Source organism: Bos indicus, chromosome 19 (assembly GCF_029378745.1).
Source record: "Bos indicus isolate NIAB-ARS_2022 breed Sahiwal x Tharparkar chromosome 19, NIAB-ARS_B.indTharparkar_mat_pri_1.0, whole genome shotgun sequence".
NCBI classification, from domain to species: Eukaryota; Metazoa; Chordata; class Mammalia; order Artiodactyla; family Bovidae; genus Bos; species Bos indicus.
Genome location: NC_091778.1, coordinates 45,766,862 through 45,780,210, shown reverse-complemented (window position 1 = coordinate 45,780,210; position 13,349 = coordinate 45,766,862). Strand labels below are relative to the sequence as shown.

At 39.5% G+C, this 13,349-nt stretch overlaps 1 protein-coding gene across 4 annotated transcripts in view; it reads left to right on the top strand.

The window, feature by feature from the left end:
• GJC1 (gap junction protein gamma 1) overlaps positions 1–11,864 on the top strand; it is a 33,053-nt gene extending 21,189 nt beyond the window's left edge. For all 4 annotated transcript variants that reach the window (XM_019981969.2, XM_019981970.2, XM_019981968.2 and 1 more), the window contains exons 2-3: positions 5,205–5,280; positions 6,215–11,864. In XM_019981969.2, coding sequence (XP_019837528.2) covers positions 6,235–7,425 — 1,191 coding nt within the window. In that variant the 5' untranslated portion in view covers positions 5,205–5,280; positions 6,215–6,234 and the 3' untranslated portion in view covers positions 7,426–11,864. The remainder of the gene's footprint in view (positions 1–5,204; positions 5,281–6,214) is intronic.
• Positions 11,865–13,349: the final 1,485 nt, after the last annotated feature.

Here is a 13,349-nt window from a genome sequence, read left to right as displayed (position 1 = left end):
ACTGTAGCCTATCAGGCTCCTCCATCCATGGGATTTCCCAGGCAAGAGTACTGGAGTGAGGTGCTGTTGCCTTCTCCGAAGAGGATAAGCTAGGGGACCAATTAGAAGACTCTTGCTTTTATAGTAATCTTGGCTAGAGATGAAGGTGACTTGGATCAGTATGATAGTGGTAGAGATTGAAAGAAGTGGTTGGACTGTGGATATATATTTTGAAGATACAACTGACAAGATTTGCTGATAGCTTGGCTATGGAGTGAGGAAAAAGAGTGAGGTTGTCTTGAAAATTTTGGCCTTAAAAACGTCATGAATGACAAAACTACTTACTGATTTGGGAAAACTGCAGACAGAATAAGAGTAACTCTTTGGAGGAGAGGAGGATTGGTTTGGGGTATGTTAAATTTCAGGTGCTTATTAGACATCCAAGAGAGGATGTAGAGCAGCAATTGAATTTAAAGTCTGAAATTCCAGGGAGATGTTGGGGCAAATGGGACATCGTTTACAGCTTGATTTCTGGTGAAGGAATCAACAAAGGGTGCTGAAAAGGATGGGCTAAGATAGAACAAAAATCAGGATATGTATTTAGAAGTTTGGAAAGGAGAAGTGAGACAGAAATAGAAACTGAAAAATAATAGCCAGGAGAGTTTGATTATCAGGCTGGCCAGTGCCTCCCTGCACCCCACTATAGGCAACTGCTGATGTGCTTTATGTCATTGTAGATTAGTTTGCGTTTTCTAGAACTTTTATAAATGGAATCATACAGTGTGTTCTTTTTTTTTTTTTTTTTTGCCTGACTTTGAGATTCATCCATGTTACACATATCAGTAGTTTATTGCTGAGTAGTATTCCATTGTATGAATATACCACAATTAGTTTATTCATCAACCTGATGATGGACATTTGTGTTGTTTCCAGTTTTTGACTATTACAGATAAAATTGTTGTGAACATTTATGTTCAAGTCCTTTTATAGAAATAGGGTTTTACTTCTTGCCTAGGATCAGACTGGCTGGATCATATAGTTGATATATGTTTGCATGTGTATGCTAAGTCGATTGAGTCACGTCCGACTCTTTGCAACCCTATGGACTACAGCCCACCAGGCTCCTTTGTCCATGGATTTTTCCAGACAAGAATACTGGAGTGGGTTGCCATGCCCTCCTTCAGGGGATCTTCCTCACCCAGGGACTGAACCTGTGTCTCTTATGTCTCTTAAATTGACAGGCAGTTCTTTACAGCAAGCTCCACTGCCACTGTTTTGCAAAGTGACCAGTGTTTAGAGTACCAGCTTCTCCACATCCTCACCAGCACTAGGTATAGTCATTCCTACCCAGTGAATGTCTTTTTTTTTTTTTTGCTTTTCAGAATCTCAGGGATCTCCTCCCATAGTCATTCTTTTTAATTTTAGCCATTGTGTTCTGTTTGTCCATTCTGTTTATGTGTTTTCTTTTTTCCATTTTCCTGTAATTACTTGAACGTTCTTTAGAATTCTGGTTTGATTTATTTACAGTATTTTTGAGCACATCTGAGCACATGTTTATCTCCCCTTTAACAACTCTAATCACTCCTGGACCGGATTTACCAACTTCTCTAGCCCCTATTCTCAATGTCCAAAGAAGTTATCTTTCTTAGTGAAATCATCATTTTTCTTTTCCAACTGCCAAGAAACCTTGAAGTTCTTTTGGGGCTTTTTATTTTATTGTTTTTGGGGGTGTCGTTTTGTTTTTTTAACTTGCAGTTCATTCTGTGTATAAGATCTTAAACTCTGAAATTTCCCCCTTGATCTTTGTGAGTTTACTTTATTATTTAGTCTAATTCTGATCCCCATGATTGAGATAAGGTGCCCTCGTCCGTGTTCACATGGGACCTGTACTTTGTTTCAACTCACATGTAATGTAATTCTTAACTAGTGGTTAAAAGCCCAGAATCTGAAGTAAGACTGACTTCAGATTCTAGCTTCACCTCTTAATAACTGGGTGATCTTGGGGAAATTTTAAAACCTTTCTGGGCCTCATTTCTTCATTGTTAAATAGACCTGATCATATAATCTACCTCCAGAGATAATCCAAATAATGAGCTTTTACGTTTGGTCTCCAAAGATGCTTTTAGTTTACAGAAAAAGGCAGTAAACTTTGACTTGATCCTGTTTAGGATATAGCTGATAGGAAACTCTTCAAATATAAATAATTTGGGGGGGATTACATAATTTATTACCATGTTGATACCAAGTAATTTTTAAAATTCTCTTTTCTAGTGTAAGACAATGTAGATTTGAAAGTTTATTTGGAAAACAGACTAAAAATAGCACGTTTGATTTCTGTCCAGTACATTTTATGTAAGCAAACATAATTTTCTTCAGTATGTGTTGTGTTGTGGGGTGGGGATAGAATCAAGAATACTTTTGAATTATGGGCTACCAAGAATTTTGCAGATTATTTAAAAAGCTATCCTAGAAAGAATATTTATTTAACAGATTGACTGGTGTGACTATATAAAGTAGTAAATTTTGGAGGAAAACAAATATATTTATATTAAATGTCAAATGCAGAATACATTCTGCAGATAAATGGGCAAAAGGATAGGAATAGTTCATGAAGAAGGAGGACTATAGGGGGAATGTATCCTGCTGTATTAAAAACATACAAATTGAGATATTTTTGAAATTCCATTTTGCATCTGGCAGAGTAGCATAACAGACAGTGCTGACGGGGTTGAGGTAAAATTGTAATTCATTGCCAGGCGTTGTAAATTGCTAGAACCTTTTTAGAAACTCAAATGACTGTACAGGGCAAGAACCATGCAGATGTACATTTCTTGTGTCCTAATTCTACTACTTTCTAGATTTGTCTATAGATAAATTCAGCCAAAGCATAAAGGATATATTCAAGAAGATATTAAGTGTCAAAATACGTATAAATCTGTTGGCTTTCCTAGTTGGCAAAAAGCATTTAGTTGTTCAGCATCCCTCCCCCCATCCCCACCACCACTCATCACACATTCCCATGTCACTTTCCATTCATAGATAGAATACGGAAATGATTTTTATTTTTTCATGAAAGCCATTCACAGTTAATTGCACACTCTGACTCCTTACTCTTTAACCAGGTTTGTTTGCTGAAGCAGGGATGCCAAAGAAGACCGTGTTCTGCCTGTTGTTGTTGTTGTTCAGTTGCTAAGCTGTGTCCTACTCTTTGCGACCCTGTGGGCTGTAGCCCTGCTGGGCTTCTCTGTCCATGGCATTTCCCAGGCAAGAATACTGGAGTGGGTCACTGTTTCCTTCTCCAGGGGATCTTCCCGGGTCAAGGATCGAACGTGCGTCTCCTGCATTGGCAGGCAGATTCTTTACTCCTGAGCCACCAGGGAAACCCTGTTGTTTTGTCTGTTAGAAGAGCAAAAAAGCGGTAATGAGAAAAGGGAGTTTTAGTGGTGCAACAACATGGTGAGACCACACTTGGCAGTGGCACAGTTTTGCTTAGAAATGTCGATTCCAGAACCCACAATTCTACTAGTTGACTTTTTTCTCCCCTTTCACTCCCTCCCACTTTCCCTTTCTACCCTTCCCCACAAATTTGAGTAGTGTACTCTGATATTTAAGCCTTTCTCTTAATGCTTACAAGGAGAGGAAAGGGATTTGGAAAAGGAAAGAGTATCGAAGGAAAAACCCACTGACAGCTCAGTAGATCCGAAGAGTGGTGATGCTGCCATTTGGTTGGGAAGCCTGTGGTTACGTTAGAAAGAAAACCACCCATCATCCATTTTATGAGATGCTGAAGTTGCAGTACTGTACACTTCGTTTATACTCAAGGTTTGGGGATAGGGTGCTGTGGCACTTATAAAACCTTTGGAAAACCAGGCTTTTAAGTGTTCAGCATTGTATAGGCCTGCAGCTTAACCAGTGTGAATGTGTGTTTCTAGTTGTGTTTAAATGACTGCTTTATTATACAGGCTTTGAAGGATTTGCCATTGATCCCCTCCCCCCAAAAAAGTTAAGATTATTATATGAAATACTGAACTGTTGAGAAATTATTTCATAGCAATAATTGTTAAAAAGATACCCATTTGTTTTTGGTACAGATGGAAGTGTAGAGAATGAGTTTTCTAACTAACCAATGATTGCACCTTCATGATTTGGCTTATTGGAACAAATAAAATTTCAGGCTTTAAGGGAAATGCATTAGACATGGCATTTTGGAAAAATGTGAGTCTAGACCTGTGGATGTGATTCATTATGGAAACCTGGCTTACATCACCATTTAAAGATTGCTTATTATTTACTTTTGTTTTGGTTTTATAACTTGTGTATAGAGTGAGAGGAGAACTGTTGAGCTCAGTTGGACATCAGTGCTGGAAACGAGAGTTGTACTTGAAGTCCTGTGGTGAAATACTTGTGTGACTGGATTCTTCTGTATGTAAATCTTGATACTTTCACGTTATGTAGATGCCTCTGAACTTTTTTCTTCTTCATTGACCTTTTGGGAATTGTTTTGGGATTTTTTCACATATCTTACCAAAATATTTTTTATTATTTTGAACATATAATAACTTTGAACATTCAGGGTTTGTTTTACATTTTATTTATTAAATGATAGCAAATGAGGATGATTTGTGACCATGGCTATCCCAGGGTTGGCAGAACTTGATAATGAGAAGTAATTTGTCCTGTGTATATACACTAGTAATCACAGTACAGGTGCAGATGTTTTCTTTCTGTGAGCAGTCGAGTCTGTGAATCACCTCCTGTGGATATGGGTGTCCCAGTGACAGGGAGCCGGCTGTTGGGTGTTGTAAATAAACAGCTTGCTCCTAGCTGGCTGCTCCAGAGAAGAGGGCAGGAATAGAGCACGCGGGATGAAGATTTTCTCAATGCCTATAATGACCCAGCTTAAATTCATTGAGATTTTCTGCTGTGGCTTTTTCGTATAGATGCCAGAGTTCATCTGTTTCAGATTTTCACAAATGATTCATCTTCCTGTCATATTTTCTTAGACTACAGTGAGTAAAGCATCTTCGAGTCACTTTTAGGTATTTTCTCCTACCATGATGTATTGGAGAAGAGAAGAGTGATATTCAAGCTCAGTCCTGTTTCCATCTCGTGCTGATTGATTCCTGTGGTACTGTACCACTGTTTCTCCCTGAAAATGGCATTCTGGTGATTTATTGTTTTCTGTGGGAGAAAACTTACGGCCTTCTCTTCTGTTTCTCTTCCAGAGAAAATCTGGAAAAGTTGTAAACAAAGCATCATTTCTCTAAGAAAATTTTGGATAGCAGAAATTCTGGATAACAGGTAAAAAGAGTATTTAAATTTCTTTGATGATGCTGATAATCAACTGTAATCTGCAGAAGTAAACCAAGAGAGGAAAGAGGGGAAGAGCTAGGTGTGCTTTGTGTCAGGGGTTGAATTAGGGACTTTACATATATTATCTTGTTTAGATGGTTTTTACCAAGATTCTGAACATAGATCTAAGAATCTCAGAATAAAACTAGCTTTGAAATGCTGTTTTAAGTAGATTTACCTATTGATTGGATTTTCTGTCTGCAGGCATTTTTTAACATCAACCATAAATTAAATACAGAAGTATAATACAGAATGCTAGAATCTGCTATGTGATGCACCCTAGCTAAGACTTCTGAGTTTCTGTCTTTTATTCTAGTTCTTGATCTTTGCCAGTTATTAATATTTGCAGCGATACCATCTCCTTAATTCTTTTTAATACTTTGTTACCAGATCCAGTATTTAAGTTTGCTAGTAAGGTACCTCTTCACAGTGGAGTCCAGCTCAAGCGTCCCCATTGTGTTCTCAGTGGCAGTCTTACTGTGGCTGAACAGGTGTGCCTTTGTCCTCTTCCCTCTATCTCACAAAATTCAGGAAGTCTAAGAAATAACACTATATGTAAAACATCCAGTATAAGTATATTAATTCTTAAATATACATTAAGAATTGTATTCCAAATGACAGCTACAATTTTACCTTTTAAACTAGAGAAGACATGAAAAGAAATCAGACTTCCCTAAGACCCTGTCAGCATAAACCAGTGCTCACAGACTGAGGTGAACGGCCCTTCCCGATGGTGGTGCGGCGCGTGAGGCGCTATTTATTCTGTCATCTAGTATGAGCCTTGAAGTTAGATTTCACGTATGTAGAGAAGTAGTTTCTAAAGATCAATAAAAAAGATTTTAATATTTGCTGATCTTCCTTTGGTCTTTTTCATTTTTGCCAGGGCGGACCAGTTTAGTCACCATGAGTTGGAGCTTCCTCACTCGCCTACTAGAGGAGATCCACAACCACTCCACATTTGTAGGGAAGATCTGGCTCACGGTATTGATTGTCTTCCGGATCGTCCTTACAGCCGTAGGAGGAGAATCCATCTATTACGACGAGCAAAGCAAATTTGTGTGCAACACAGAGCAGCCAGGCTGCGAGAACGTCTGCTATGACGCCTTTGCACCCCTGTCTCACGTGCGCTTCTGGGTGTTCCAGATCATCCTGGTGGCCACCCCCTCGGTCATGTACCTGGGCTATGCCATTCATAAGATTGCCAAGATGGAGCACGGTGACGCAGACAAGAAGGCCGCTCGCAGCAAGCCCTACGCGATGCACTGGAAACAGCACCGGGCTCTGGAAGAAACGGAAGAGGACCATGAAGAGGATCCCATGATGTATCCAGAAATGGAATTAGAAAGTGAGAAAGAAAATAAAGATCAGAACCAATCTAAACCTAAGCATGATGGCCGGCGGCGGATCCGGGAGGATGGGCTCATGAAGATCTATGTGCTGCAGCTGCTGGCCAGGACCGTGTTCGAGGTGGGTTTCCTGGTTGGGCAGTATTTCCTGTACGGCTTCCAAGTCCACCCATTTTATGTGTGCAGCAGACTCCCTTGCCCTCATAAGATAGACTGCTTTATTTCTAGACCCACTGAAAAGACCATCTTTCTTCTGATAATGTATGGTGTTACAGGCCTTTGCCTATTGCTTAACATTTGGGAGATGCTTCATTTAGGATTTGGGACAATTCGAGACTCGCTAAACAGTAAAAGGAGGGAACTGGAAGATCCGGGTGCTTATAATTATCCTTTCACTTGGAATACGCCATCTGCTCCCCCTGGCTATAACATTGCCGTCAAACCAGATCAAATCCAGTACACCGAACTGTCCAACGCTAAGATTGCCTACAAGCAAAACAAGGCCAACATCGCCCAGGAACAGCAGTACGGCAGCCATGAGGACAACCTCCCACCCGACCTGGAGACTCTGCAGAGGGAAATCAGAATGGCTCAGGAACGCCTGGATCTGGCCATCCAGGCCTACAATCACCAAAACAACCCCCATGGTTCCCGGGAAAAAAAAGCCAAAGTGGGGTCCAAAGCTGGGTCCAGCAAAAGCAGTGCTAGTAGCAAATCCGGGGATGGGAAGACCTCCGTCTGGATTTAATCCTGGCTGGGCTTAGAGCTTGTGCTTTCGTAGTTCGTGGTAAGCGGCGGCTCACTGAAGAATGACTTCCGTTGAGTAAACATTGGGCTCTGCTTATCTTCAGGGATGCTGTTGGCTCATGATCCAAGCTCAGGGGACTCTGAAGGTGGGGCTGGGACAAGGGGGAGAGAACGGGAAACACAGCGTTCCTGGATATGAGTTCCAGCAATAATACAGTTGCAGAACTTTACATTTGTGTCTTCCAGATCTGGAAAAGAACAGATATATTTAAATCATTCTTGTTGAACGGTTTTTGTATGTACAGTATTATGGTACTTTTTTTTTTTTTTTAGTATGAGAACTTTTTTTTGTATTTGTACATTGGACCACTGTAGTTATACTTTTATATTAAAGGGGAAAAAAATCCTTAAGGTAATGCCTATTAGGCTAGTGTTATTACTTTGTTCAGCAAACTCTACCCGGGGTTTAAAGTTTTAATAGATGCTATACACCTAATAAAAAGTGCCTCTCGTGTTACCGGGACGATTTCAGATATGTGAGGAGCTGAAGGGGGATGAGTCAGTTCTTAGCCTCAGAGAGGAAGTCCACGGTAGAAGGAGATCTCTCTCTGACTTGAGAAATCTTTGAATCTTATTCATATGCCCAGAGTTGTATCTAGTCTTTGAAAAGCTATTTTTGTTTCAAGTGATTCACTGCAGGAGTCCTTTAAATACCAAGCCTTGCTTTGATGGTGTGTATGTAACGTCAGTTGTTTCAAAAGTCTGATGCACAAAGGTGTCCTCAACCAGTAGCAGTGTGGAGACTGCGGCTAGAACTGTTCTGAGATTCCTCTATCACCAAGCAAAGCCATGCCTAGAAAATAAGCCCTGATGTTTAGTTGTGGGCCTGTCTGATTTGCCTTAAATCTGAATCAAAAAACCTGCCTCTGGTTTCTTAAGATGCCAGTGTTGAATATTTTCTTTATATGTTAACAATAAAAATACGAAAATTCCCTTCTAGGCTAAAAATTAATCAAAGCCATTTATACTGCATGTGGCAGAAGGCCTAAGTTCAACTTCCTTCTTATCATTTACCATGGAATTTTTATAATTTACCTACTTCTGCCAAAGTGGGTTTCTGCCCAGAAGACTAGTTCAGACCTGGGAGTCTATCTGTAAATAGTCTGAAAGAGAATTTCAGTATTTATTCAGTATAGGCATATCTGTTTGTCAGTGACAAGCATTCATGTTCACATAACACCCATAATTTGCAGTATATTTAACTGCCATTTTCAACCTTCTGTTGGATAACTTTGTTCTCTCTGTCATGTTCACATCATTTGTCTTACAGTTTAAGAGCTTCTGAGTAAGAGCTTGGTAAAGATTTAAAGGAAGGAGATTTTGCTTCACTAGGGAGCATTTCATTTGGGACCTCTCACTCTTCTCTAACAGAAATTTAATTGCAAGCCACCTGTAACTTTGAAATTCCAAGAGTGGGTTTTATTTTTTTGCTCTTAATTTTTAAGTGTCAGTTCTTTGTTATTTAGGAGGGTCTTAGAACAGCATCCTGTGTATAGTTCTTTTTTCTTTGTTCTCCATTTCTCCCCTTCCCCCAAAAAAAATTCAGTTGAAAATTTAAGCTTATCTTCTAGCCATGCATTTACATTTATTTTGCTTTTTTTAATCTGTAAATTTTACCCAAGAGAAGCTCCTCAGGATCTCTAAACACTTGAGCAAAAGGTCACCTCCAGTGAGACTGAAGGGAAAATTTCAGAAAATGACTTATATGTGTATATATCCTGGATAATTACCAGATCTGCACAGTTTCCTTCAAACAAAGTGTTACTAAAGAATTTCAAGTAATCATTCTAAAACAGGCAAGATTTTAAATTATTCAGGCTGGCTAAGATAAAGAACTACCAATAATTCTTATGTCAGTAGAACTTCATGCAGACTTCTGAACTGAAGGACAGAAAAAAATACACGTAGGTTCATGTCCATCTATTCAGAGCCTGAGGGAGAATAGAGTGGTTTTGCCATTGGGAGGGTTGGGAATTTGAATGATAGGAGAGGGACGGAGTCAAGCAAAAATGCCAGGCAGACATTCGGCGCCAGAGGCATCCACTTAGTTTCTACAGGCAGGGCCTCCGGTGTTTCATCTTGGCTTGTTCTGATGAGAATGTTATCTTTTGTGTCTGGATAATTCTTCAACTTCCTCAAGTACATAGAAAGATATTCTGGGTCACCTTCACATGTGTTCAAATCTATTTTTATTCTCTCACTAAAGTTCTAATTATGACATAGATTTCCCAACTCTGACTGCTTCCTTAGTCCATTTCTTTTAGCCTTTGAACATACAAATTTGCCAAAACCATTCTCACCTAATAACATGTCAGTGGACCTACATTAAGAAAATGGCCCTTTCAATGTCTGGCTTAACCCACTGAGTGAATAAAAATATTGTTCCAGTTACTATTCTGGAACTTGCAAGTGTTTGTATAAACAGCATTTTTTTTTTCCTATCAAAATCACATTCCTTTGAATTGCTGTATAAGACATGCTGTCTTATGACATGCTTCTCCAAATAGTAGTTGAGTGCTTAGTCCTTCACATACTATAATCAGGATATGGTCAACAACATGTTTATATTCCTTAATATACCATCATTTATTCAGATGTGTGTCCTTTATAAAGCAAACAGGCTTTTTTCCCTTAGTTCAAATTTGAGGGACGAATTAGATAGCATTTTCCTCTAAAGAAATGTTAATGTTCATTTTGTGGCTTCCTTTTGCTTTCTGCCTTAGTTTTGCTAGCTTCTATTTTGTTCATTTAAAACCACAGGCGTGTTATTTCATTAGAAGTCAGTTTTTCTGGGGATTCTCCTTGACTAACATCTGTAGAATTACTTTTGATAAAGATGAACTTTGTCATCTAAAATGGTTCTCACAGGTTAGAACTCCCACACATCTGTCTTTAAAAGGACACCTATGTCTTTGAAAAGAAAAATGTCATCATTAGGTACCTTAACTGTCATTTCTTTGTGGTATGAAACTAAGCAATTCCCTTTACTTTTCCAAGTTCCAGTAGCCACCTACCTCTCAGAAGTGTTACGGAGTAGTTAGAGAAAGCCTCTGGTGAAAAGTATTAAAAGACCAACTGTTGGTCATTGTCTGAGCTTGAAGCTTCAAAAAAATCATTGAAAGAACTATATGATATAGTAAGAAGTCCTTCGGTGCTCTTTATCACAGGAATCAGTTGTTGAAAACACTGAACTTGCTCTAGCAGCTTATTCCGAGAATGGACTTAAATGTTATTCCTATTAGTCATACCTATGGTTTACCCGTTAAGCTTATAAATGTCCTGGCTTTGTGTTTTCCATCTCATTTATGGGACTGTACACTTCTAAAAATAATACCTATAGTTGAGGATAAATTTTTGGCCAGGCAGTGTTTGGTAAAAGGCAAGTATGTTATACTTGAACCTACTTCAAGAAATGCCTTTTTATAAAGCAAAGGTCTTTCCTGACTGTGAAGTAAAGTACCTGAAGTCAGAGATACCCAGTTGCTGGTCATTTTGCTTGGAAGGTTCCAGATATTGATTTTATCTTCATAAAATCATGTAATTTCATGAAGAGTCTTACCACCTAAAAATAAGCTCCTGCACTTATACAGTGCTGAGTTTGGAAATAAAATTTCAACTCACCTACGTATCATAAATCTGTAATAATTCACAGTCACCATCAAATGTTAGAATCATTAGGTTGACTTGCATACTTGTCACTCATTCTGGCCATATATCATGGAGAGTTGAAAAGATTTTATTTGTTGTCTCTAATGCAGTTGTGTTGTTTTTGTTTTTAATAATGGTGTTGAGTTTGGTTCATGCACATTCCATGTTAAGAATCATACTTTTAAAAGAAGCAATCCATGTATTCCAAAATGCAGGAGTCCAAACAGAAGAAAGCCCTACCCCTGTACAAAGTCTCTACAGAAATGAAAGAAGTAAGAGTTCTGCATTTCAGGCTTGGCTTGTTGAACCAGCAAAGACATTTGGCTATAATATGCTTCCAAGACCGGAAGTGTTTTTCTTCATTATACTCTCAATTGTGTTCTCTTCAATAAATCTCTTACAGAAGTCTCTACCTCAGGCACTGTTAGATATGATTAGTGTATTGATACTGAAAAACTTAGCTAGGACGTCAAACTCTTAAAGGTAATTTAAATGTAAAATTCAACTGTTAACTAGCAGTTTAACGTCATGTAATGTTCAGTTTGGATACTGTATGAACAACTAAGGAGTTACCCATTCTAGTGCCAAAGATTACTGGTTACTAATTTCATTCTGTACAGTTAATGTAAAACTTTACACAGTGGGGACAGACTCCTCTCAGGGCCTTGTCTCTAGGAAGATTTTTGTTGGTTCTGAATGTTTGTCATTTCCAAATACAGTTTAGAAGATTCATATGTGGTCTGTGCATCTTTTTCGAAACTTGAAAATTCAACTGCCAGGACGTGTCATTTTGAGGATTTTTACCCCATCCTTTGTATAACATAGTGCCCGAGAGCTTAATGGTTTACACAGGAAACCTGATACGGAAATCTCTTCCAGTACATTCACCTGTAAGTTGATCTCAGTGGGAATGCAGGAGCAGGAAATTTTCAAAGTAGAGGCTTGGACTCAAAAGGTACCACCTGATTTTTCATAGCTGTGTTGGAATTCCTCTGGGATTGCTGTGGCTGAAAGAGTTTGGCATGTTTGTGGCATCTCCATCTGGGGAGGGTAGATGACCTTGAGAGGGTGGGGGTATGGGGGAACACGCCCCTGGGAACAAACCACATCTCTGGCTCCCCTTGGTTCTGGACTCCTGGAGAAGAGTGCCTTCTGAGAGGGATGCCTGTCACAGATGTAGACCAGTCTTGGTGTGACTCATCCACTCTTTGAGAAGAGAATGGTGTGGGGGAGGGCTGAGGAGAGGGTAGCCTTTACTGCAACAATGCCCTCTGTTCCCCCAGACACAGAATCGCTGACAGACTGACAGAACAGGTCATGCATTGAGCGCACCCTCAGCAGCACAGATTGTAAACTGGTCAGCCAACCATATTTGGTAATAAACGTGTGAGCCATTTGAAAGCTGTTAGAGCTGCTAGTTTGGAAAGAGGTTTCTTCAGCAGATTTGCCATCAGAACAGAGACTAGTACCTGGAAACGGTGTTGCATCCAAGTTAAAATTGGTTTTCTTTGCCATGCAGAGTTTAAAATAGTTTTTCTAAGGTTTTGAGGGCTTATACCAGTCTTAACATGTAAGACTGTTTCAGGGTTGGAAGCATATTACCCAGGAGCGCAGAGCATACAGAGGTTGAGGCAGAACCGAGAACAGACCTGGGTCTGCACACTGATTGCCCAGTGGCTCCATCCAGCATCCTTTGGTCTTTTCCTGGAGAAGTGCAGAAGCCGCTGTTGGTGGGGCTGTCGTGGTGGCTGGGGGTGGACCGTGCTTGGTGGACCTCGCTGTCTTCACAGCATTTTTTCCTAAATGTGACCACTGGACCACCTATGAAGAAGTAACAGGGAATGCCTGTTCAGATGTTGGCTCCTTGGACCCATCAGGCTCAAATAGTCAGAATTTAAAAGTTTTCCAGGTGATTTTTTTTAAAGAATCTTTTATTAAGGTATAATTTAAACAATGTAAAATTCATCCTTTGAGCATGTAGTTACAGATGCGTGCATTGAGTAAGCTACTACTGGAAGATACAGAAGTTAACATTTTCCAAAATTCTCTATAGGTGATTCTTATGTATATTAAGGTGTGAGAACTGCTTATCTTAGGAAAACAATATAAACATGAAGTGTGTGCCAGAATAAAAGGGAGAGGGGGATTGATTTGAGTCATCACTGTTCAAGGAGGTTTAAACCAGACAGACCACATGAATGTCATCTTGTGTCAGCT